The 26,346-nt window shown below is 41.2% G+C and overlaps 1 protein-coding gene across 1 annotated transcript in view; it reads right to left on the bottom strand.

The window, feature by feature from the left end:
• Positions 1-26,346, bottom strand: part of SNX24 (sorting nexin 24) — a 112,559-nt gene that overhangs the window by 48,698 nt on the left and 37,515 nt on the right. The window contains exons 2-3 of the mRNA XM_018571180.1: positions 3,175-3,258; positions 108-212 (exon numbers count right to left, since the gene is read on the bottom strand). Of these exons, the coding sequence (XP_018426682.1) occupies positions 108-212; positions 3,175-3,258 (189 nt within the window). The remainder of the gene's footprint in view (positions 1-107; positions 213-3,174; positions 3,259-26,346) is intronic.

Here is a 26,346-nt window from a genome sequence, read left to right on the forward strand (position 1 = left end):
TGAATGAACTACCGAGGTAATTTCTTAAAGCTAGGATTCTTTCACGAAAATGATACTTACATAGTTTCTATCATTATGTGTACGGCTGGCATAAGACATCGTCTTACCTGTAAATACAACTCCAGTCCTTGCCGCCTCTGCTCCAGCACCTTAGGGATCCAGTTTCGAACATGCTTTGATGGCATCTCAGGTGTTTTAATAGATTTCTTTAACTTAAGGAAAGATAAAAAAACATTTTATTCCAACATTCAATTTAATTGGGGGATGTGTATTCTAATCAAAAACAAAATCTGGCCATATATGACATAACAAAAAAAAATCCACATCCCCTAGGTGACCAAACTTACCATCATTTGCCATAATTGGTCAGTGCCATGTGGAATTGTGATAATGACAATGTGCCGCTGTCAGTGCTCATTTATACTTGCATGGACCTCTCCAATTTTGTTTATTTTTTTTAAACAATCCTCTGTAACTGTTGAGCAATAACGGAGGGATTGTAAAAAAAACAAAAAACATACATGCCTTTTTTACTTCCCTTGCATGTCAGTCTGCTATGAATCTTTACCTCTCATACACTGCTAGATAAAGCCATAATAATACTTCCATTTACACTTCACCATTGGGCTGCAAAATCATCTGGCTTTGTAAATTGTCAGTAAAATTACAAACAATGCTTGCACTCATATGGCAGGTTGTAGTGCATCAGCGTGAGCTATGAATGTTACTATGCTTATGCCTTCACAGGCAGCCGATCAGTTACTTTGGTGAAGGACTTACATTAAATCTCATCAGTGTCTATGGCATATGCTATGTGACAGGTTTACATCACACCAAGCTCCTGAATGTTTTTTACACACTAAGGTCTTTTTTGGTTATCAACGTCAAAAGGCAAAAAAATCTCTTCTCTTATTTTATAAAAGTGTCAAGCCATCAAAGGGTCATCATCACAGCTGCTGAAGCTGCTGACAGGCCATGTGGGTGAGTGATGAATTGCACTGGATGAAAAGCGACAAACCTGAGACAATACAGGTGTCCTGAGCACCAGGAGGCCACAAGATAAATGCTCCACGGACAATTCCCGGTGACTAATGAACACTGGTGTCTACGCTGGGGAACCCAATTCTTAAGGATTTGTTTTTTAAGATCAGTTTGATTTCTCTTACTATTTTCTTTGTATGAGTCTCAAATATGATCACAAATAATTAAGAATTACAAATACAATTGATCAGTAGTTCAGTTGCATATAAAAAGGACTATCTGGGACAAAATGCATTTTTCCTTTTCACAGTGAGTTCAGGTGATGGCCCCTTTTGTATAATAAATAAGTCTAGTTAATATCCATGTTGTGTTGCTACTAACGGTATCACTCTAAAAGGTTTTTAAAGTACATAGAAATATGGGGGTGTGGACATCCCTAGAAAAATGCTAGATGTTTGCTTGTTACAAGACCCTCTGTGGGTCAGTGACCTGGAACACCTATAAATATTCTGGAAAAGGCTTTACTTGCATACTTCTGGCTTAGTGACTGCCAAGAAACTTGCATTTGCAGTTCGAGAAGTCATCAAATGCAGCCCCCACATTTCTCTCAGGAAAGGTTCCCACCTTGGTTCGTCCAGTGTTTGTGTGAGGGACGTCTAGGTTCTGTAGCTTCTTCTTAGAGTCCAAAAACATACTGTTGGTTCAACAAACTTCTACCTATAACCATCTATGTAAAACATGAGCTACCTTGGCATACACTTTACACTTGCACTATTTGATATCTGTGTTCTGTTTGCAGCCTCTCACTTTCTTTTTGTAAATTTCCTTCAAAATATCACTGACCTTCTATAACCACTGGATCTTTAACGGTTTAGTAGTTTGTTTTTATTCTGTGAGCAAGAGTTGCTCTGCTACCATTAAGGCTTCATTATTAATAAATTAGGGTTTCATTCATTAAGGCTTTATAATTATTACACTCATTTTATTTTTCAACAAAAGATTTAATGTCCAATTTAATCTGAATAGGTTTAAAAAAAATGTTTTTCTCCCTATAAAAAATTATGATTTTTGTGTTTATAAACTATATTATAGATTATACATATGTAATCAATTATAGATCTATATGCTCATTCTTATCTCAGTCTTGTAGCCCTGAAGATGGGGGAGATTGTTTTGGCTCCTGAAATGCATTAACTCTTTTGTGTTATCTTGTTGTGAATTAGTTCTAGTAGGAATCTAGATTCCTGAACCTTTTGTTTGGGACTTTCATTGGATTTTGTAGAGACACCAGATGGCTACCTAGCTAAGGATGCATGACCCAGTTGCCAGTGCACCAGCTATACCTCCAGATATTTTAGGCCTGACTTACATCTTTTTGTGTACTTTTTTTGTGTGTTTTCATTATACGTTCCGGAGAGTGTTTGAAGCTTTAATGTGTATATATAAGAGTTTAGCCCCCTGGATACTGAAAAAGCATGGAAATTCATTAAAAGGTACTAGGCATGGATTTTTATGCATTGCCATAGACTTCTATGATCCTAACAGCGCATAAAAATTCAAAGAAAAATGGACATGCCTTATTTTTCAAAATACAAAGCATAAATCTGAACGGGCTGCTTTTTAGCATGTGTTTCCCGGACATAGGCATCGTTTTGCATTCTGACATTTGGTACTAAAACGTGGATGTTTGAACAGTGCCTCAAAAGGTGAATTTCGAGTCGATAGCTTCCATGATGCCCCCACCTTCCCACGGTTACCCTGTCCATTTGTGTAGTAAAACCTCACCACGCTCTCACAATGATCATGGGATACCGAATTACCCAAACCCAGTTTTCCAGCTATCGCGACTCACGCTACCACTGCCCGGACAGGGGGCACCCCAGGAATTCTGCACCCCCATCCGTGGGGGAGCCCTGGCACCCTCTGCCCACGTTCTCATTGCAAAGGGTCGCTCCATACCTGTTGAAATCACTCTATATGTTGTAATATGATGTAATGTTTGTTGGCATAATTGATGCTATATTGTACATGGCTCAATCTCTTATCCATGAGTGCTATTTAAACATTTTTTTGTACGACTTGGATAAAAATGTGAAAAAATACTTAAATAAAGAATTTATTTTAAAAAAAAAGGTGAATTTCGGCACAGTTAACATGCAAAATAAAAACAAGAAATATATGTTTTGTAATTACCTTTTTATGGAGTGCGTGGAATTCACTGTACCTCTTCTCCACAAAATGTCTTCTTCCATTCACAAGGACCTCTATTCTAAAAACCTGAAATTAGAATATGAAGTCAGTTAATTATCGAACATTGTCCATTAATGATCAAACCTTATGTGAAATCTAACTTCACAGAACATAAAGAAAAAGCACGGTATTGGCAAATTAGAAAAAAAAGCATAAGTTATTATTATGGATATAAAAGTACACCATACTTTAAAAATATCTTCATTGTAAGTCTGTGATTCAACTTTTAATAACCTCTTTAACTAGCGATTATTTTATTATTACAATAAAATCAATCACTAAGAATAACAAGCTAAAAAGGAAATTGCTGCTTCTGACTCAACAGATACTTCCTTAGTTGGAACCTCTCATCTTTGGCCTCGTACACACAGGTGGTGAAGGGGTGGTAAAACCGTCTGGTTAATGTGCAGTTTTACCACTTCCTACCCCAGCTACCCACTGGCAGTTTTACCACTCCCTATCCAAGCTACCCAATGCTGTATGCATGGCTGCAGCCACAATGCTGTGCATAGCAGCCATAAATGTACATGTCGCATTTGACAGGCGGGGTCACTAGCGCATTAACTGAAAAGAATGGGAACACAATGCAAATGCAGTTGCAGTGCAGACCCATTTATTTCAATTGTTGCAATTGACAAGTGACACCACCTGTTACTTCAGCAGACGATCCCATTGGGACAAAAAAAACCACAAAAAAACAAACACCTGCATTCAGGAGGCAGCAGTATCGCCTCCTGAACCCCGAGTAGCCGTGCAACACCCCCTCTGAAAAGCAATTCACTGTGGACCGCTTTTCAGAGGGCGGTGGAGACTGCATCCTGTGTGAACGATGCCTTACGGGGACTGAGCGCTTCATTTCCAGGTTTCACCTGCAGCAGCCCCTACTGGTAAACACCAGTACTGCAATTATTTTAGCCTTACTTGGAGGCCACATTGTTATCTACTGCAACATCTTGTAATGTAAATATATCCCTGAATGAGGGTATTTATAAGAAACCATTACTAATATTTTTACTTCGATTTTTTTATTTTACAAAAACAAATGCAACTGGAGATAGTCATGTTAAAGAGAGCTTCTCCACTCACACCCCAAATATTATTTTGTTATTGCGGGACTCTTTCGGAGGACCACATCCATATACTGTACATATCTGTGATAGAACAGAAAGGTAGGTGTAGAACTATGATTGTAAACACAAATGCATTCCAAACTTACTAGAGTCAGGAAAAACACTGATAATTGACACAGTTCATCTTACTGTATAGATAGATACCAATAAATTAACTACACTCACAATCAACTAAAAACAAGCAGCTTGATTATGTAGAAGAATCTCTGCCAAAGGTTTGGTGTTCCACTGCTTTAAGTGTTAAATAACTCAATAAATGTGCATTGTAATGACAAAAGCATAATAACACTGGCATGTTTAGTTGACATGTTAATTCCTCTGTAATCTGTATATTTATCTCTGGTCTCAGCTGGGTGCTTTGTCCCATTCACAACCTACACAAACAATATGATAAACCTATGTTTTCATGTGTGACAAATATGACAGAATTTGCAGCTAGCAGCAGCCACTGGAAGGTTAGAGAGCCAGAAAAGTGGCCTCTACAGACTCTCTAATTAGGAGCCCAAATATGACATGCCAGTGACACAAGGGTCAGGGGTTGGAGATCCAAACAGATGACAAGCTACACAGAAGGCGTCTCCTAAAAGATAAAAGGAACATCAGAAAATTGCAAACACAAAGTTCTAACCCTATTCAAAGTGACAACTAATAGTACGTTCTTCAAGCAACACCCTGTCAATCATCAGTGACCTGATCCACCAGGAATGATCCTAAATTTCCTTATTAAAGTGTCTACAAAGTCATAGCAAACTGTTTTTGTAATGGCCACACATGCTAATCTAAAGCCCTTCCACCTCAAAGGATCAGGAGTCCTGCTATGACTGACATAATAACATGTCATTTGGTCACCTTTATAACATTATCTACTAGCATTACAATGGATGTGCATCCTTCATCTTTCCTTTTCTTCCCTTTTTGATGTTTCATCACTTTTGTTTTGATCCTCTGGTCCTTTCTATGGCAGGCATGGGTTTTCTGGATGTACATAAACAGTCTACATAATAGAGAAGTTAGAATGGGTCTCAGCAGCCCAACAAAAATTCTGGGGGGATGGAGTCCAAAGACCAACTTTAGCCAAAACCTTTTTAATTTTGGGTAGAATGGAAACCGTCAGGCATTGGTTGATGGCTGTGTCCCTGCTGGTGATAGTTCCTCTTATTTACCATTTTTGTGTTTGTACTGTGGAACGCCCTTCCATGTACACCTTACATTGAGAGCTGCCAGTAGCAGGAGGCGAGTGTATAATTTCCAAATGGGGTTAAAGATAGATAAAAAAAAAACACACACACACACACACACACACACACAGTTTATCACTGTGGCTTTATTATTGCATTCTTCTTGTACGAAGAGTGCAGATTTTTGCAAGCTGACATATTATGGCTGATCTATAGGTAAACTAGGTTAAAGTTTAATCTGCTTATATTTTGTCTTCCCTGGCTTCTACTAGTATCGGTGCTGAGTATTTGGGCGAGTAGCTGCCCGGTTTCCTGGTTGGTCGGGAAGCTGGCCAATCAGGAAGCTGGGCACCGTGTAATGACGCAACTCCCGGCTCTCTGATTGGTCAGGAAGCAGGCTTCATGCTCCTTCATCACCTGGTGACGAAGGAGCATGGAGCCGGCTTCCTGGCCAATCAGGAAGCCGAGTGCCACGTCATTACATGGCGCCCAGCTTCCTGATTGGCCAGAAAGCTGGCTCCATGCTTTCTTGTCATCTAGTGATGAGAAGCATGGAGACGGTTTCCTTGCTAATCGGGAAGCCGGGTGGAGAGTCTAAACATGCTGCCCGGCTAATCAGGAAGCCAGGTGGCCAGTAATTACATTCTGCCTGGCTTCCTTAAAGGAGAACTATGGGGTTAAGGCTTTTCCCCATAGTTCTCCTTAGGGTAACGGGAGGACACAAACAGAGTACTGGAAAAAAAATATCGATACTCGTACTTGATACCGAAATACCGGTATCGGTGCATCCCTAATTTTTACCTCCCCCCTTTTTTTTTAGACTCAGTGATGTCATTATTGGGTCTCTATGCTTCTCTATGCAATGTAGGCAGATCATGGCTATTGGGAGGAGCCAGCAGGGTGCTGTACATAGCTTCCTAAAAACATCACAGCACCTTACCTCAGTACTCATCTCAAGAGCCCTCAGGCCAGATGCAAGCAATGCCCTGGCTCTTGGGAAGAGTTAAAGAACACTGAGCAAATAAAACCTTAACCCTTGCAGCGGGGCTACCTGGGGAAGAAAGAGCTATATGATGCTGGACACCCTCCAGCCAGGAAATGACGCAGGCTTGATCTGGTTGCTGCAAATTCTAATGCACACGTTGAGAAGCTCCGTTAGAAGAGAAATAAAAAATAAGATAATTTAGAACAGCAGAAGCTGCAGTTCAGCTTTAAAAAATGTGTCTGAGGAAATGAGGACTTATGGTTTATAATGTAGAAGAAAACAAAAACCTTAGCTTTCCATAGCCTGATGTGAGATGTTTTATTATTACTATACAGGATTTATATAGCGCCAACAGTTTGCGCAGCGCTTTACAATATAAGGACACTTCAGCAGTGTCGACAACAGTGTGTGCGTGCTAACCACACTGCTCCCACCTCTACCCACCAAACTGGTCAAGGAGGCACACGGGCAGGGCCAAGCTCAAAAATGACAGCAGGGTTGAATACCTGCATATTTCTAGTTACCTATACAGCTAGGTCTTCTGTTTGTTTTGCTCCGTGCTTTTCACTGCCATCATCTGTGACAGGTCTACTTGAATACTGTAATTACCTGTACAATAAATATCATGTCTGGAGGTTAGAACTATACATCACGTTTGTCTCAGTGTAACTGACACAGTGCAGGCAATGTCTGTTTAACAATGCAAGGAAATTGGTTCACGTTCCAGAAAGTGCCAAAGTAAAGACTGAAGAATTACTCAATGAAAATAAACAGAATTCTTAGGAAATTGATTTGTAATTCAACAATACTATCAACCAAAAGACCAAATAAAATATACATTCTTGAATTAACAACAATAACAATGAAGAAGATTACATGCAAGGCGTTACGCAGGCAGAAATTTTTAAACCAGGAACAACGCAGCTAAAAAAAAAAAATGTAGATGGGAATGGGCTACATGTATACAAGATGAAAAAATATTGTAACATAAGAACAACTGCGGGCAGAATAAAAATGTACCCTTGCAGTGGGGCTACCAATGTACTACAAGGGTTAAAGTGATATTAAAGTAGAGCTGCAACAGTTAATCGATTAAGTCGATTAAAATAGTCAAAATTTTTTTCAAATGCAGATGAAATCACTTATAATAGATGCTGCTCCATGTTTTAAAGTTTTAGTTTCCTGCAGAATCAGCTCGTCCCCCGAGTACTGGCCCTGATATCCTGTTTTTGGATGGCTCCTTTCTCTTGCAGGGTCCTATGGAGACACCCTTGTGTGTGCTAGTAAGATGTGTCTCTTCACAAACACACAGACACAGCAAGGCAAGTCACTTTCCTTCCCCCACTCCTCCTTCCTTTTCTAAGCTAGTAGTTGGACAGCAGCTGCAGACCGTGCTGTCCCTTGTGATCTTGTACTGGACAGGAAGTTTAGGGAAGAGGAGTGGAGTTGAAAAAAGAAATAGATATGCCCACCTGATCCTCGGTTCCATCTGGCTGCTAGACTGGTCCCCGCAGCCTATTCACCTCCGCTCTCCAACGGTCTAGGGACCTGTGACATTATCACGTCCATTTAATTGCATTGGACCTGAGAATGCAGAGGGACATTTCACAGCCAAAGTGGAGAGGGAGGGAGGTGAGCGGTCGCCACTGTGAGACCAAAGGTCGGGTGAGGATATCTTTTTTTTAATTTTACACTGCAGACCGAAATAAGCACTTAACCCCTGCAGTGTAAGGGTAGCCCCATTGCAAGGGTTAATTTTTATTCTGCCCAGAGTTCTTTAATGATTCAATAATTCACCCATTTACTACCAAGTATTTTTTGGTCCATGCATTGTTGATCTATATAAGTATATTTTATAATATGTTGTTCTGATATTTAATACCAAATTTGTTGGAGACGTTCAACGTGCTACACACATCTAAAAAAAAACAAAAAAAACTTGATCACAGTACGCATGGTGTATGTAGCATGTCCTGTCCTTATCCCTAGCTTGCACTCTTCCTGCCACATTTGCTGGCAATTCCTGGCTGTCATTTTGACAGCCGGACGTTGCTGTGTAGATAAAGCAGCAATTACAGTGGATGCTGTAAAATAAATAAATAATAAGGACCTCGCGACACGGTTTATAAACACTGCTGTGTGAGATAAAGATCAGATGTGATTCAGAGATACAAAGTAATATTAGTGTTATTTTTGTATTTACTCTGTTGCATTTATCTGTAGATCACAAGGGTATCAGGGTTTGTTCTCACAAGGTGCAGTCGCATCCTGCTATACGGAAGAAAAGGCTGTTAAGAACAATTACACACAGCGCCTGTCCCTTCTGGGATCAGGTCTTTCTACGGACGCGCACGCCCGTCTGATAGAGCACTCATAGTACATTGCATCTCTGCATTTTTATACCTTGCAAAGCATCGCTGAGTTTTGCAATGCACTGCGGGGTATAGAGTTGAATGATAACTCATTTTGTGACATTTAAATAAAGGTTAAAAAATAAAAAAAAAGAAGAAGAAAAAGCAAAACAATTGACAATCTGACAAGTAAAATAAGTTTACCCTTAGTTTACCCTAATCTGCCCAAATTAACGCCTTCCCCATAGCTATTATTTTCCTGATCAGTTTTCTAAACTTTTTTGTTTTTATTCATTTTGATAATTTTTTTTCGTTTTGCATTATGGAAAGTGCAAAAAGGAAAACAATTACTACTTGTAAATGACTTTGCAATGCTTTGCACCAGAATCATAAATGTAATGTAATTTTAAACACAACAAAATATACAATAATATTTAGACTTGTTATCTATAGTAAAGCTTGGACAACACTTGTATCATTTCTCATTCAGCCCTGTAGGCTGCAATTTCCATTGTCAGCTATCCTTTTTTTATGTCCTCCTCTGTTTTTTGGGACCTAAGCGTGACAGATCGGAGGTAATTAGATTTAAATGGACATACGTCCGCATACATCCAACTGCCCATAGACCTAACATGGGTCTAATTAGTTCAGTGAATGGACACTGATCAGCAGGTGATCTTTGCATGGATGCCCTGCTGATCGGAGTGGACTGGCACTCATGGAAACCGTATTTCCATATATGTAGCCGATGATGGGTAGTTACATATATTTAGCTGTCATTTAATAAATCCATTGTTGTTCTTATAGCAATAACACAAACCTGAAAAATGGAGAATATAAATACCCGACACACAGCGCTCTCCATGTATCTCTGTCATCCAGAGTCCGGAATCAGCAGATTTCACTCTAGCCCCTAGATTCCTCGTGTATGATAAAGAACAGGATCTGCTCCAAGAGATTTGCCATTGATTTTTTACCCCTAAACAAAGACTCCCTCCTAGTAACATGATCTATCATAATCAGACAATTTGTATCTTGGCCTTTGCCTTTGGAACAATGACTTCCAGAAAATATGTTGACTTGCAAAAGTAAAACTAGGCTTTCTAGCAGCTGGTCCAGTCATATATACAATGTGCCTGAAGTAATCCTAATATGAGTGAAGTGACATTACTACTACATAGACGGCACTACCAGCAGCCTGCAAACCACCTTGTTCTAGCTGTAGAGTGTATGCCGGATGATTCCAATTTGTGGCATGTTCTGCTTTAAAAAGATCAAGCAATCTTTATGGCCAAAAACCTGCTTCTGACCCTTTCCTGGCTCCTATACTGTACTGATCTCCTGGCCCATCACTATGATAGGAGTCTTCTCTGTGTAGAAGGAGGGAAACGTTAGAGACAATATGTAGGATCAGGAAGATGGGACATATACATGCCAGTGCTTGCCAGGGATTTGGGGTACCAGGGACACTGTATGGGTACGTTTAGATTTTCTCCCAGCGCCTCAGATCCATAACTCAATGACAAAATACAGCTCCTATTCAGGCATCAGAAAATGGCAATAAGCAAGTGTCCAAACCTTTTTAATAAATACGGCAACACATTAAGGACATAGAATGCATGAAACAAACACAATGAACTATGGCAGGGAGAGCCCACTACTGGACTTCCCAAAATATTGAAGCAGGTGCTTACGCTGACCAACATCCTGCACCTGCAAGTGAATATATCTTGTGTATGTGGAATGACCCTTTAAGTAATCCAAACTTCATCACACTGATATTTAAATAGTTAGCAGTTACTTGTCTTGTAGTAGACAAAACAAGACAATCAATGTTGCTAATTCTCTAATCCAATTACAATTCAGAGAACCGGCTTTTATAGTTTTTCCTTTCCCAATCTTTTATTCAATTAAACACATTCTCTAACGAGAAGCTATCTAATGATAAGGAGAGATTTCTTCCTCAATTTACACAGAATTATCAAAAGGCTTCTCCCCAAATCACTCCTGCGGCAGAGTTGACACCTATTTACATGAGATCACATCAAGACGTCTCCACCTTGATAAAATGCAGATGCCACAGAGTATCAGGACAGCACCAGACTCCTCACACACACAGTCCAAAACAGTTTTCTTGATCCCTCTCAACCTGAAGTCTTGTCAATATATGGATTGTCTTGCTTTCTAATTCAGTGAAAAATCTAGTTTTCCATTAGTCTCTGCCTTTCTCATTTTCCATACAGCTTTACTAAAAGTAATTATTAAGGGCAGATTCAAGAAAGCAATTAGTCAGCTACTGGTTTGTAACTTCAAAGGCTTAATACACAGAAGTTTGATTGCCACTGCAAACACAGATGGGAAATCCTGGATGCTGAAATGGGATGCCTCCATCTACATTCGGTCCAGCCATATGCTGGAGGTACCTGCAGATCTCCACTACGGAGAGCACTATACTATAAAGGTATAGATCCCACGTTCATAAAAGCATATCAATGGCACATTATTAAGAGGCCTGGTAGATAAAGATTGCAAAGTTACATTTTTAATAAGTTTATTAAATGTATACATGCATACAAGCCCACACACCATATCAGAAGTAACTGTGTTTAAAGCTGAGCTAATTACATAGATGAACTAATATTGAAGAGCAGTCTAACCTACCGAAAGGATTTGTATTTCTGGCCACCTAGTCCTGTTGCTATATCCAGGTCTACATGATTGGATGTGGCCCAAGCTGGGATACCTCCTGCACCTGAAGGAGGGGTTTTTGGTGCTTTATTTACCATTCCCGTTGGTGAGGAGGCACACTCGTCTCCTATTAGGTTTGGTAGACCACCACAGTCTCCTTACATTCAGGAATAGCACACAAAAGTCCCTGGCTCATATGAGGGGATAACACGCCAGGCACATTGTGATTAAGTTATTTAGTTGCTCCTCTTATGGACACAGTCACTCTCGGGCTGTGTGCCTAAATTAGAAATTCATTAAATTAACTAAATTAAATGAGTGTAAATTGGCAGCCAACACAGACAACTAGGCTGTATGAGCACAAAATGCTTTATCTAGAGCCTTGGTTCTCAACTGGTGGGTCGTGACCTAAAAGTGAGTAGCGACCCCTTGTTTAGTGGGCCGCCACGCGCCTCCCCCTAGCGCAGCAATGTCAAATTTGCTGCCCGACGTCGAGTGTCGATCTGAGGTGGGGTGGGCTGGGGGTACGGTTGTGAGGGAGCTCCATTCATACGTGCATTGCTTACAGCTCCCTTGCGTGTCCTGGAGAGGTGCCTGGACTGGAGTGACGTCTCATTCTGGCACCTCTACAGGCACGCATGAGCTGTACAAGCAATGCACATGGAGCTCCATTACAGCACAGCAGCGCACACTGGGCCGGCCCCAGGAGATAACTCTACTCCAGTTCTCGTAAGGTAGGGAGAATGGGTGGATCCTAAAAAAAAAAGAAAAAAAATATTGTTTTTTGGAGTGTATGTGTGTGCTAGAATGTCTGTAAGTGCGTGAGATTGTGTCTGTGGTTGTGTGTGTCAGTGTTTTTGAGGGCCCGTTCACACTAGTAAAGTGCGTTAATTGCACCGTCCCATGCAATTAACGCACTGTACAATGCAATCGCACCTACTGTGCGTTCTGGTGTGGGAGGCGTGTTCCATTGCCATTCATTTGAATGGCACCCCAAATGCACCTCCCACTCACAGTTCGATCGCCTGCACTGGACCACAGACCGAATGGTTTTGTGTGGTACCACAATACCGTACGTTCCATTGCAGTGCAACTTGGTTCACGACTTAATGACCGAGGACAAATGTGGGTCCTGAGGTTATATAGGTTGAGAACCACTGATCTAGAGACAAACTTGTTGGTACCCCTACAGCTCACTGAAACAATGCTTCACTCGTCCTGAAAAGTAATGCAATTAAAGGCAATTGTCTTATATATGCCTGCATGCCTTTGGTATGTCAGAGTATAGCAAACAAACTGTGAAAAAAGGGAAATAATTGCTTATTCTACAACGATATTCTAAAATGGCCTGAACAGATTTATTGGTACCCCTAGAAAAGATCAGAAATAAATGGATTATAGTGGTATTTCAAACAGTTTCTGTAATTAGTATCACACGTCTTCAATCTAGTAATATGTCAGCCAGTGAATTTAAATGGAGAAAAGTAGTCACCGTGAGCACCTGCCTGAACATGAACCAGAAACTGCAAAGGAGAAAGTTGTCTGAGGAGATCAGAAAGAAAAATATAGACGAACATGTCAAAGGTAAAGGCTCCAGGCCCATGACAATGCAGCCAACTGCCTCAGACGTGGCCATAAGAGGAAAATCAACCACGGATTGAACAGAAGGAAAATGAGAATGGCCGACAAAGAGCCAAGGAAAACTTCCAAAGAGTTACAAGCTGAACTCCAAGGTCAAAGTACTCGAGTGTCTGACTGTGCAACCTGTAAAGACAAAAAAAGGCTAAGACCTCAGATGTTCACGAAGGTCAAAAATGAAAAAGTACAATGCAAAAAGAAAAACAAAACCACCAACATTTCGGAGGCACAGAGACCCCCTTTCTCAAGGTGACAGACGACTGACACCTGCAACACAATAGCAACAAAATATTAGGTTAAGGGTTCCCTAATTCCTGTCCATGCCATTTCCATTTGTTTTTTTATATTCCTTTGAATCCAAAATCAAAATCTGGAACAATGATGTATGCTTATTATTGTGGCCAGTTGCAACATTTTTCAAAGATAATTGTATTTTTTTTTTCCATGAAAGGTTACCGGCAAATTTGTCCACATTTGTGGTAAATGAAACATGTAGGCTGCCACTAGTGACATCCACTTCTGAGAATGTTAGCTGCTGTCTCACTAATCCAGTGTTTTTAATATATCAACACGAAGGCTGCAACAACTAATCGATTAAATCGATTATTATAGATAATGAGAATCGTTGGCAACTATTCATATCATCGATCTGCTTCTCCGTTCTCCTCCCTGCTAGTGTTGGCTGCAGCGGTTTGTGTCCCTTTCAATCCCCGCCTGTATCGGCAGCGGGGACACAGGCCACTGCAGCCGGCACCAGTGAGGAGGAGAGATCGCTGTGAGTCTGCAATCCCCTGCCCCCCCCTCCTGTAGCTACTCCTCCTACTCCTCTGCCCACCCCGTTCCTCATCCTCTGCCGTCCCATTCTCTGCTTCCCCATACCCCCTCTTCTGCCGGTGTTCTATCAATCCATCGGATTAGGGATTGATACAACACCGGCGTCAAGTCTCCCATCAGCGGCTGGAAACAATAACCAGCCTGCTATTGGATATTTTAAATTGCAATAGCAGGCTGGCTATTGCACCCGCCCACTGCCTGCTGTCAATCAGCAGAGGAGGACCTGAAGGAGAACTTGTCCTTCAGTTCCCTCCTCTGCTGATTGACAGGAGGCAGTGGGCAGTTGCAATAGCCAGCCTGCTATTACAATTTAAAGTAACTAATAACAGGCTGGTTATTGCTCCAAGCCAGTGCCTGCTGTGTTGACATTTAGCTGCCTCAGCAGCTGAATCCAGTGAAGTAGAAGGGTGATACTAGGGGTCTAAAAGACCCCTAATGTTACCTTAAACAGAACCTGTCACCTCCAATGTGCCATCACATAGAGGGCTTGTGAGCCCCCCATGTGGTAGCAATGAGGTTAAAAAAATATTTTTGTTTTAAAATCCCCTCTCCCCCCCAGAAAAATTGAAAGTCCCCCAACCATGCAAATGCATGTATACTAACGGAAACACAAGTCGGGTGCACCTACATAGAAAACCGACGATTGCGTGGCACAAGTCAGGTATGGCGGCATATTTAATTAAGGATGCTATTTTTTTAATCCGATTAATCGAAAAAATTATTGGCTAACTAATTGATATGACAATAATCGTTAGCTGCAGCCCTAATCAACACTGACCTGGAAAAAAATATACAGGCAATGGTGTACTGGCTACATACGTGTTCTAAATCAGTGGCTCAAAGTATGAAGCCAATGAAAGCCAGGCTAATAGCATTTTCAGATGAAAATAACAGGCCACAGATTTCTCTCACTGCAGCTTATCCTTTTACTTCACCAGAAGTAATGTCGTTATACTGGAAGCAGCATGGGGCCATAAGCTCACATACCACCCAGCACACTAAGGGGGATTTGAGAATTGGTCAATAATATATCAAGATATCAACAATATATTTATTTCATATTATCCTCACATGGGTTAAATTGCACATTTTTCTAACATGGGTCTGCGTGAAAAAGGCTAAAGGCCGCTCATTAGGAATTTACACGTGAGGACAGTCTATGGAAACATTTTTAGATAGTGAGAAGTTCGAGGTGTTATAATGGTTTTGCTATCTGTGACCAGTAGATAAACTGAAATGAACAGGACTGGGTGCAAAGGATGACTGATAATACCCAGCTATACTGCTCATGTGTAGGAGTGCACTTTGCTATGTATGTATCATTCAGCAATCAGTGTAGGGCACAAATATGTATGGAAACAAATCCAATACTAAATCTGATTACACAAAAATGTCTTCTTTTCTCTAATCAAACTTGTAACACGTTTGGTGTGCTAGTAAAATCATTTTCAATGTGCAGTTGCTGGAAGATATAAATAGCTGAATTATTACCAAATTATTTACATTTCGATGTGTGTGCTGGGAAGGGATGATCAATCAATTATTAATTTGATCAATAGCAAAAAAAATTAAAAAATTAAAGTGGGAAAAAAATGCACGTGTGGTATCACTGCAATAAACAATAGTAAGTTATAGTCTAATTGGTTATAATAATGAAAAACATGGTCTTTTTAGATAAACATGTAAAAGAGATCATATTGATATAAATATTAAAGTGACATTAAAGGCAAAGCATTTGTTCCCATCCCCCCAATGTTAATGAAAGCACTTACCTTACATGATGTCTCTTAATCCGATCTTCTTTCCTGTAGTTTTCAGCCTTCTCTCCAACGCTGCGGCGGGTCTCCCATCCAGCGCTGACTCCTCTGTCCTTGCTGGCACTTCCTGTCCCACGGTGTCTGCATGCAGGTGCACGCGTCCATAGACTTACCTTGTGTCTCTTCCCGTCTCCCGGCCGAAAATCTGGACTGCGCATGCGCCTGCCCCAAGATGCTTTGCAGCAGCCCGAGCATTTTCGGATTTTCGTACGGGAGTGCGTGGCGAAGACCGGGGTAAGTTTAAACAATGTTCTGTTGGGAAAACTTGGGTCCTGCCATTCATGCGGATGTTACATTGACAAGTACCACCTACCTAAACATTGTTGCTGACCAAGTACACCCTTTCGAGGAAATGGTATTCCATTTCCATATTCCATATTCTTTCAGCAGGATAATGCACCCGGTCACACTGCAAAAATGGTTCAAGAATAGTTTGAGGAACACAACAACAAGCTTGAGGTGTTGACTTGACCTCCAAATTCCAATCAAGCATCTGTTGGATGTGCTGGAAAAACAAGTCTGATCCATGTAGGCTCCAACTTGCAACTTACAGGACTTAAAGGATCTGTCACTGATGGCTTGGTGCCAGATACCACAGCATATCTTCAGAAGTCTAGTGGAGCCCATGCCTTTAGGCTGGGTTCACACCGAGGCGTATCGAATATGCGCGTTTGTCGCGCGTTTTTACCGGTAAAAAAACATGCGACAAGCGCGCGTTTCCGAGGGCTACCTGACTGTATCCCAATGGATACGCACGGCAAATACGCCCCAAAGAAGCTCCCATAGGCAATCATTGGTTTTCACGTGTTGAGCGTTTTACAGAGCGTAGGAACGCGCTGTAAAACGCCCAGGTGTGAACCCAGCCTAACGGGTCAAGGAACTGCTTAATATTAAGCGGGTCGTCATAATGTTATGGCTGATTAGTGTATGTACAGCCATTGTAGCAGTACACAGTGGCTGTGCTTTACTACTACTAGTTTTAATTGAAAAGTATGCACTTCCTGTGTGCCTGAGATCTTAACTCTTAACAGTTGTTAAAGGAGAACTATTAGGCGAGTTATTTCCACTCTTCCTCATAGTTAGAGCTGACCTGTGACAAAGAAGCTATCACAGGTTGGCTCTATCAAACGGGAAGTGAGCAGAAACATGTACTAATCCGCTCACTCCCTTATCATTTCCCTGCAGTGAGAGGTGACTGTCAGTCACCGCTCCCCACAGGGATTCCCCCTCTAGATAGGCAGGGCCAGCTGTCACTCATGCAGATGGGTGGATCTCATCAGTATTGTCGGGATCTGTCCCGACTGCGGCGCTTTGGGTCACGGGAGGAGGTTAGTGTATGTCCTCCCGTGACCCTAAAGAAAACTATGGGAGAAAACACCTACCCCATAGTTCTCTTTCAAGGATATGGTAATTGCTCTGAGCTCACTCTAAAGGCTTAGCTTGGGATTTCTAAAGTTAACACACCAACGATCTGGAAGGGCAAGCTTGCAAATATGTGAAAGTCATCTAAAAATATTACTTGTGGAACACATAATGAGAAAATACAGAACATTTTAGATTTTTTGGATAGAAAATAAAATCATTTTTTGCAAAACAATATTGCCAAAAGAGAGCCTATTTTTTCCCCCAAGAAAAAATGATTCATATTACCGTTATCTTAAGTAGTGACAAAGGTATTGCCAAATGAACAGGCCCATAGGGGACCAGTAAAAATACTTTGGTCCATGAAGAGTATACAGATATAGGAGCTGAAGTGGTTAACATGTTTACTCATTCATAAGTAGCAGTAAAGAAGCTGTAACACAAGCCACTCCTGAACTATATAGCTGCATGTACTGTGAAGTGGTTCATCCTCAAAGATCACAACAAATACCCTAAAGTCAGTCCAAGTAGGTTTCTAGCAGCGTATGTCACCTGCTGTGTATTTACATTAGAAGGCATGCAGGCTGCCAAGATTTTTGTGCATTAGAAAGTAAATAGGAAAGAAGCTGTGATGTCAGTGCCTCTGTTGTAAACAATGCCTATAGCTACGACGGAGAATGGGGGCTTGTTCAGTATATGGTATTAGTTTAATGTGCATAGTCTAGGAACACATTTACTTTTAGTATATATTGCTGGGACTTATGTAGCCAAGACAATGAATTGTCCACCGAACCCACCAGAGAAAACCCACAAACAATATCCTGTCTATATTGTGAGTGTGTTAGATATATTTACCTTCCACTATATTTCTATCTTTTTATTCTCTGTGAACATATCTTTTCCTGAATAACAAAGTTAAAAGCCCACATATTGAAAGGAGTTTGCTCAGTGTCCATAAAAGACCATGGCCAATATCAGCAACTCCTCAGAATGAAGGTCTTATTCTGGGTTTGTACACAGAAGGATCAGTGCTTGTATTTGATTTGCTAGCGAAATTGTGGTTTAGCAACTGCATCCAAGTGACAGAAGACTGCAGCAACAGCAGAGCAAGATACTTCAGCCCAAGTTCATTTCAGCACAAAGATCAGCACTCAGAAGTCTGACCCATTTCATTACAACAATCCGCTCTAAGCGGCATCACACTAGATCATCATCATCATGTTTCTCTATAGAACAGCAGACAGTTTACATTATAATTCTTGCTTCACTTTGGTCATCAGCACTTCATAACCAATGTTTTTAAAGAAAAGATATGTAGTTTCAGACAAATGCAAACTGTCTATATGTCTGCTATTTATCTAATAAAATGCCCGGTGATCCTGCCAGAAATCAAGCTTCAATGGGTGACATTACTGACCATCAAAACTGGCATTAGAATTGCCATCAGAGTTGTCTCACTTATGGCTTCTATATCTGGGGTTGGACTAGTGTTCTATACAAATATATCCCAAGCCAGCACATCACTGCGCTAATACTTCTATAATATGTACTGCCACAGAACTCTGCTAAAGAACCTTCAGTCTAGACGCAAGCAGTGGGCCGGTTATGGAGCTATGCAAACATTAAAATGGCAGTGTGAAGTGGGTGTTCATATGCAGACTGTATTTGGATGCTGACCCCCCCCCAAGGTAATGCCCACATGTGATTTCAAGCATCCATGATTAAAATAACTGAAATCCAATGAATGAAAGAGTTGGGTTATGGCAGACAGTCTAGGAGGAGGAAAGTGCTAGACGATGTTGGATGTTCAACAAACTGGAAATAAAACAGGCTCTCTCTGGTTTGCTGCATGCACACTGTGAGAAGTGTAAAGTGCAATTCAGGCACTGAAGAGCCTGTGCATCTGTGCAAGACTGAAGGTAAGGCCGAAATTCAGCTATAAATGTATATAACTGTATATTGAAAGAGCAGGTGAGGGTTTACATCGAATTGAAATTAAAATGTAATATTTACAAGACAAAACGTGGGCTTGCATGTGATATTAGAACTTTTTAACCTTGAATGGTCAGACCTCCTACATGTTGTTTCATCCGAAACTTGGAGAAGAAGTGGAGCTATTGGCAGCACTAATTCAGTGTATTTAAGGGGGAAAAAACATCAAACACTTTGCTGCAGAACTAGAAGATAAATCGACAAACAGTGAAGAGATAAAGAAACAGCAATGTTGATTATCTGAATGATCACTCAATATCTGTTGTCAGTTGACTTGTGTCCTACAGTCCCTGGAGAACACAAATAAACAGTTCTCAACACTCTATAAACAATAATTCTAGCATGCTTTAAAGGAGAACTATGGGGTCAGTGTTTTTCCCCATAGTTCTCCTTGGGGTAACGGGAGGACACAAACTAGCGTCCTCCCGTTACCCTAAGCTCAGTATATATATACTGAGACGCCGCACCTGGAGCGGATCCTGACTTAGATGACGGGATCCGCCCAGCTGCGTGAGTGACAGCTGGCTCTGCCTATCTAGAGGCAGAGCCAGCTGTACCCGCCCCCTCCCCCGTCCGTTCCGCCAGTCAGCGCTGGCAGATCGGAGCGGGGAGAGGGGAATCCAGCCCCTCCCCCTGTCACGGCAGAGAGCCGTGACAGGATCGAGAGGTGAGGGAACCCGGTATGTGTTCGCTCACCTCCCGATCTACTGAGCCGACCTGTGACAGTCTCATTGTCACAGGTCGGCTTAGAACTATGAGGTGAGTGGAAATCACTCATGTCATAGTTCTCCTTTAAGAGAATTCACTACAGTCCGCAAACACATGTGATGACGGCAGGAAAAAAGGTTACAGCAACATGGCTGCATATTATATTGTAGTTTTAGCTAGTACCGGTAGTAGATAGTTCCATTCAGCGGTTTATCCAAACAACTTCCTCTACAGCTTCTTCCACTGTAGAGCCTTGTTCACACCGAAAGCGGTGCCATTGAATTATATCTACTGCTAGCAAGCAGTAGATATATGCAAAAACATAAAAGGCTTTAATGGATGGCAGGACCCAAATTTTCCCAGCAGAACATTGTTTAAACTTACCACGGTCTTCGCCGCGCGCTCCCGCCCGAACATCTGAAGAGTCTCGGGCGGCCGCAAAGGATCTTGGGGCGGGCGCATGCACACTTCAGATGTTCGACCAGGAGACGAAAGGTAAGTCTATGGACAGCGTGTACCCGCACAGACTCCGTGGGTCATCAGAGAAGGACAGAGGAGTCAGCACTGGATCAGAGACCCGCACCAGCGCTGGAGGGACATCTGAAAAGGACAGTAAAGAAGAAGATGATCGGATTAAAAGGTATCATTTAAAGTAAGTACCTACAGCAGGATTGGGAAGGGGGAAAAAAAAGTTTGACTATAATGTTTTAGAACATAAGTCCATTTATATGGTGACCTGTACAACCTAGATTTGAGACTGACTATCCTGTTTTCTTCCGCACCATCACATTTTTGTTTTGTTTTCTACGCTCGGAGTCGGATGCCCTTTACACATCTCCGTACCCCCATAATCCCATACCTTCTCTTTCTCGTTCTGATATGTCCCATATTATGCCTATGTCAGTTATCCATTTTTCAAGCAACGCCCGAGTACTTGAACTACTTAGTTGTTCCTGTATATATCCAATGTAAACATTGCCAAGCCACATACTCTGTCATACCCTGGTTACCTATAACTGTCATAGGGCACTATGGTTTATGATTTCACTCTGTTTTAAAGTATTGTAGTATTGCAGTTCTCTGCAGATACCTTCTGTTTGGAGTCATGTTGTTATCTTTGTATTGACAAATTCTGAATAAAAATCTACTTGCTAAAAAAAAAAAAGAAAGAAAGAAATGAGCTCCATCGCACCTAACGTTTTTCAATGTAGCGTGCATGAGGCCTGCTAACTCTTCCATGTGCGTTTACTGCAACATTTCCAAATCATTCTGTAAACCATCCATACACACAATTCACATGTCACATTTTAGCTTTTCCATTCAATCAGCCCCACATATTGTTAAATTCTTGACAAACAGATGATTGTATGACAGGGTAAAAAATATGCACTGATAAATGTATGCTACAGTCTACCTGCTAACTTAACAAAGAGGAGAGCATGAGCTGTCAGCCGTCTGTCAGGCCGAGCTGACATCCTTGGCAAGCTATCAAGCTTCTTGTTTCTGACGTCTGTTTACATCACTCAATGGCACCTGACAGTAGTGAAAGGCCACAAAGAAATGCTTATTGATTACTACAAAACCATTTGACGAAATAGATGAGGTTATTTAAGAGTACTGCAGGTGCTATAGGGTGAAGACATTCGTGTGAGTCTTAAAATGCTATACGACTTCATTACATCATGCCAAAAGCACTTTTCATATCACAGATCATTCTATGTCTGCAAGGCAATGAAGACATGTTAACCGCTCTCAGATTAATTATCTCTAGAAAACTTGCAAACTAGTTGGCAAGTTGTCGGGTAAAATTTAGTAAGCATCTCCGAGATCTTAATTTCAACCAGCTCACTCTAGAAGCATCAATAAAGGAAGGTTAATAGAGAACGTCTGTGCCCGGTTTAAGGGTAAATGTATGGAATTTAATGTCGTTAACAGACTTCATTTTTTCGAAGATGTCAGGTTTTGAGAGTTGTGCTCCATTGGGCTTGTAAGCTTTAAACATGACACTAACTTTCATCGCTGCTAAAACCAAAGTCCAGTATTTACAGGTGCTCTTCAAAAAAATTAAAGAGCAAATCCCAGCAAACCTGTCCTTTCACTGCTGAGAAGATACCAACTGGTTGAATCAGCTGCCAGCACTTGTCACACTTCTTGGGCACAGTGCTGGAAAGATGTCATGGCTGCAGTTCCTAACTCGACCCTATTGTGACAATAAACAGGGAGTCATACTGATCTATTTTTACTGAATAATAATGCAACCTTAAAGCTACTCAATCCCTCCCTACCACAAAAATGTTTTTCATTTCCGGAGAGAAATATACTACAGTATATAAATCACATTTATCCTTTTTAACGCAGAAATCCAGGCAGATGTAAGAAACACAAATTAATGCATCTAAAAATATATCAATAAACCATTACATGCATTTTTTTTCAATGCAACTAGTGTAAGCACCTATATATGACTTGGAATGAGCATCTTGCTATCTCCTATATAGCAGAACTCAGACTGATGGAGAGACAGTAAGGCGGCACCAAGATTTAGGTGTGCTACATGCAAATGTGCTAGGGAGGAACAAGCTGACCAGAGGAGAGAGCATAGTGGGCAGAGGGATGACCTCATCAGTTTCCTGCTGCTCATTAACAGTCCAAACAGCAGATAGGGGTGCCGAGATGACACCACTGTATTCTTACAGAAAGTTTCTAGAGAAAGTGGCGTCATCTGATTCTGCTGTTTGACAGCACTGTAAATGTCAGCGCTGGATGGACATCTTATGGCAGATAAAGCAGCTCTCACGTATCTCTTACAGGTTTGTATTTAGTGGTTTGCCTGGATTTCAATTTTAATGTGTCTGGAATTCTGCTTACAATGTCATGCATAACTACAAAGCAGTCACAGGTCCAAAACTTTACTGATTAATTCTGACAAACCCTGAAAAAAATTAAATAATAATAGCCCCATTGACTACAACTGGTGTCACCATTCCCATCTTTTGATTTTGTTTGTAAACGATAGGGCTGTAACCAACTATTCGATTAATCGATTAACAGTTGTCAACTATTCTCATTATCGATTAGTTGGTTGGATCCCCTAGCTCTCCTCTCTATGCTGGGAGGAGAACACAGCACACAGTGGGCGGGTTCAATCGCCAGCCTCCTATTGTAATTTGAAATGGCCAATAGCGGGCTGACTATTGCACCCGCCCACTACCTGCTGTATTTACATTCAGCTGCTGTCTGCAGAATCTTGCCACTGGCAGCTGTCATTCCCTGGCTGAAGCTATTCAAGTGCCATGCGATTACAATACAATTATTAGGAAAACAAATATAAAAAAGGTGGGAAAAAAGTCCTTTTCTGTTTCGGTCTGACAAATTCTGTTGCAGGAGGTGCGTTGCAGTGCAATTCATTTCAGTGGCACCCTAAATGCGCCTCCCACCCACAGTGTGATCGCCCACACTAGAACGCATGGTTCCACAAGTTTACTTCAGAATACAACTGCATGCACAATTTTGTGCACGGTCCCAGTGCAGTGCAATTGCAAAAAATTGTGCATGCAGTTGTATTCTGAAGTAAACTTTATGTTTGTAACACTGCATTTGTGCATTTTATTTTAAATTAAGGATGGTATTTAATTTTTTTATCCGATTAAACGAAAAAATAATCAGCCAACAAATCAATTATGCAAATAATCATTAGTTGCACCCTAGTAAACGACTATCTTCAGATACCGAGGTCATGGAATCTATGAAATGATTTTACACTTGTAAAGTAATACAAAACAATGGTAGTCAGAGCTGTAACTATAAACATGAAACCGTACCGTGTATGTCAATCTCTAAGCAAACTTTGCAGAGCTGAATCCCGGTCCCGCCAACACATGTCTGCACAAAGCTAATATTAAAAAGTATCTTGACCTTTCAGACTATTTCTCCATCAGCACGGCCTCAATAGAGATTCAAACTTTTTTTTTGGAAGGGGAGCATGTATACTTTTTGTCAATTGCCAAGTCCAAAGAGCATATCACTGGAGACAAATAGAAAGTGACTGTGTGTGACAGGGCCATAGGGAGCGGGGAGAAGCCTGCACACTGCTCACAGCATGCCTGTAGCACTATGAACACATCACTGAAGACAAGATCACCAGCACATGCTTATTCTGGCCACCCCTGAGTAAACACCAGAGAATTCTGAGAAAGTCAGCTGAAAAACAAATGTTAAATATACAACACTGACCAATCCTTATTTAATCAGTCTAAAGAAAGATAAAAGGAGAACGTCAGGCTTTAACTAGATATGCAGACTGAGACTTGTGATAAAAATATTATTTGTGATGGGGAAGAGAACACAAACTATTTATACAACTGACATCATAAAAAAAAAAAAAAGGGGAACAGAGCATGAAAAATAAACTATGCATGACTTTCACTTCTTTAATACACATATACGATATTTGTCATGAAAGAATTATACAGTAGTAATCTCAGGGTACAATAACATCTACTTGTGCAGATTATAGATTTTATACATATTGTATACATCACACCCACCACCAAATGCTGAGATCTGTTATGCTGCCGCTAAATTGAGAATACAGTATAAGATCAGATGTTTTTTAAGGCAAATGCCATCAAAGACTTATTTCATCATTTCCTTTAATTGTAACATTGGGGCAAGCTACTGTGCCAAGTCTCAGCTATGGAAACCATGAGATGAATAATGTTCATGTACACAGCAGTAAAAAAAAAAAAAATGCATGATCACTATTTCATTATGGTCATGTTCATGAGCCCTAATGCGTCTAACAGCTCCCAATACGATGATGGGTTCAAGGCTGAGAATAGGCCCCATACACACACTTGTGACTGGTGCCACTTCGCACAAAATTACTCTGTGAGACTCATGCAATCAACTGCAAGAGGGAGGCACTGTACAATACGACAGCAGCCACCACATGCAGTGGTTCACAAGTAATCAAATATTCTGTGATTTACCACAGACAAGCAAACCTGGATGCAGACTGTTTGTGTCCAGGTGTGCTCGCCGTAGGTAATCACAGCACGTGCGAATACATGAGAACAGCCTGTGAACGGCTGCGGATGGTGACAACTGCCATTGTATTATACAGCATCTCCCACCCCCACAGCTGATCCCATGAGACTCTGCAATCCAATGCCATTTGCAAGTGTGAATGGAGCCTTAAAGCCCCTTTCAGACGGGCGGTCCGATCAGTCAGTCTTTCAGACGGACCAGATCGGATGCCCTATGTAAGTCTTTGGGCAGCCAGATCTAAATGGACAGGTATCCGTTTACATCTGGTTGCCCTCAGCTCCAGCCAGGTCCAGAAAAACAAAAGGACCAGTGTTCTGTTTCGCCGGACCTGATCATGCCGGATCGGGGGTAATCTGATGTAAATGGACACAAGTCCATTTACATCCGACTCCCTACAGACCAACATGGCATATACCACTCCGATCAGGAGGGGATCCATGCATGGGCCTTAAGTACAGCTTCCCACAAAAATAATGAATCATTTTGGATGGACCGGGTTTAACCCTCCCCTGAATCTTCCACTATAATTTATAGCTGAATTACTGTTTATAAAAACACACACCTTGCTACATTTTACAACTTCCCCTTGCACAAATCAAAATGGCACAAAGAAAATCAATTATTTCTCTGCGATCTGTCAGACAAGGGGTGTCTGGACGTGGCAGGGTGCCCATAGACATGCAATCATTTTCCTGGCTTACATGGGGTGATACACATTTTATGACATTACTGATTTAACAGAACTGGCTAGATTTTGTAGTCAAATATGTGCAGCTGAGAAGGAACTGGAAAATTAGCTGTGGATTGCACTTCAACTTCCATAGAATTTCACTTCAGCATTTTACTTCCACTTGCCTGAAGTTTAAAACCAGGTTATTTACCATAGTAAGTGCTGTGTAAGACATACTGACAGCAGAACATGCCAAAGGTTACATTTTATTGCATACATAGTGATATGTCATGGTATGAATATGTTAACTTTTTTAAAAAAAATGTATTTCAGACTGCTAACGCCTAGTGGATCTGTGCATTCTTCCATTATACTGGACCATTCCCAGAGTCTAAATCCAAATACCTGATGACATTGTCAGCAATAAAGCTCTGTTACCACTGCAATACTGCATGACCATTTACTACGTGCTTCACATATTTCAAGACCTGAAGATTCTTGTGCATTAAGGGCTTGGTGCAGAGGTCTGACCTCTTCCTTGGATGAAAGATATTTAAAGTCCATCTTTCGGTAATGATAACCACACACAACAAACCTCTCCCTAACATCCTTATTTCCACCGGTCTGCTGCCACGTGTCCCTCTACAGCCCTCAAGTGATGACTGTGGTATTGTGCTGGAGTCCAGGCCCTTCATTGACGGGTCCTGTCTTCA

This window comes from Nanorana parkeri, unplaced genomic scaffold (assembly GCF_000935625.1).
Source record: "Nanorana parkeri isolate BGI_ZX_2015 unplaced genomic scaffold, ASM93562v1 scaffold40, whole genome shotgun sequence".
NCBI classification, from domain to species: domain Eukaryota; kingdom Metazoa; phylum Chordata; class Amphibia; order Anura; family Dicroglossidae; genus Nanorana; species Nanorana parkeri.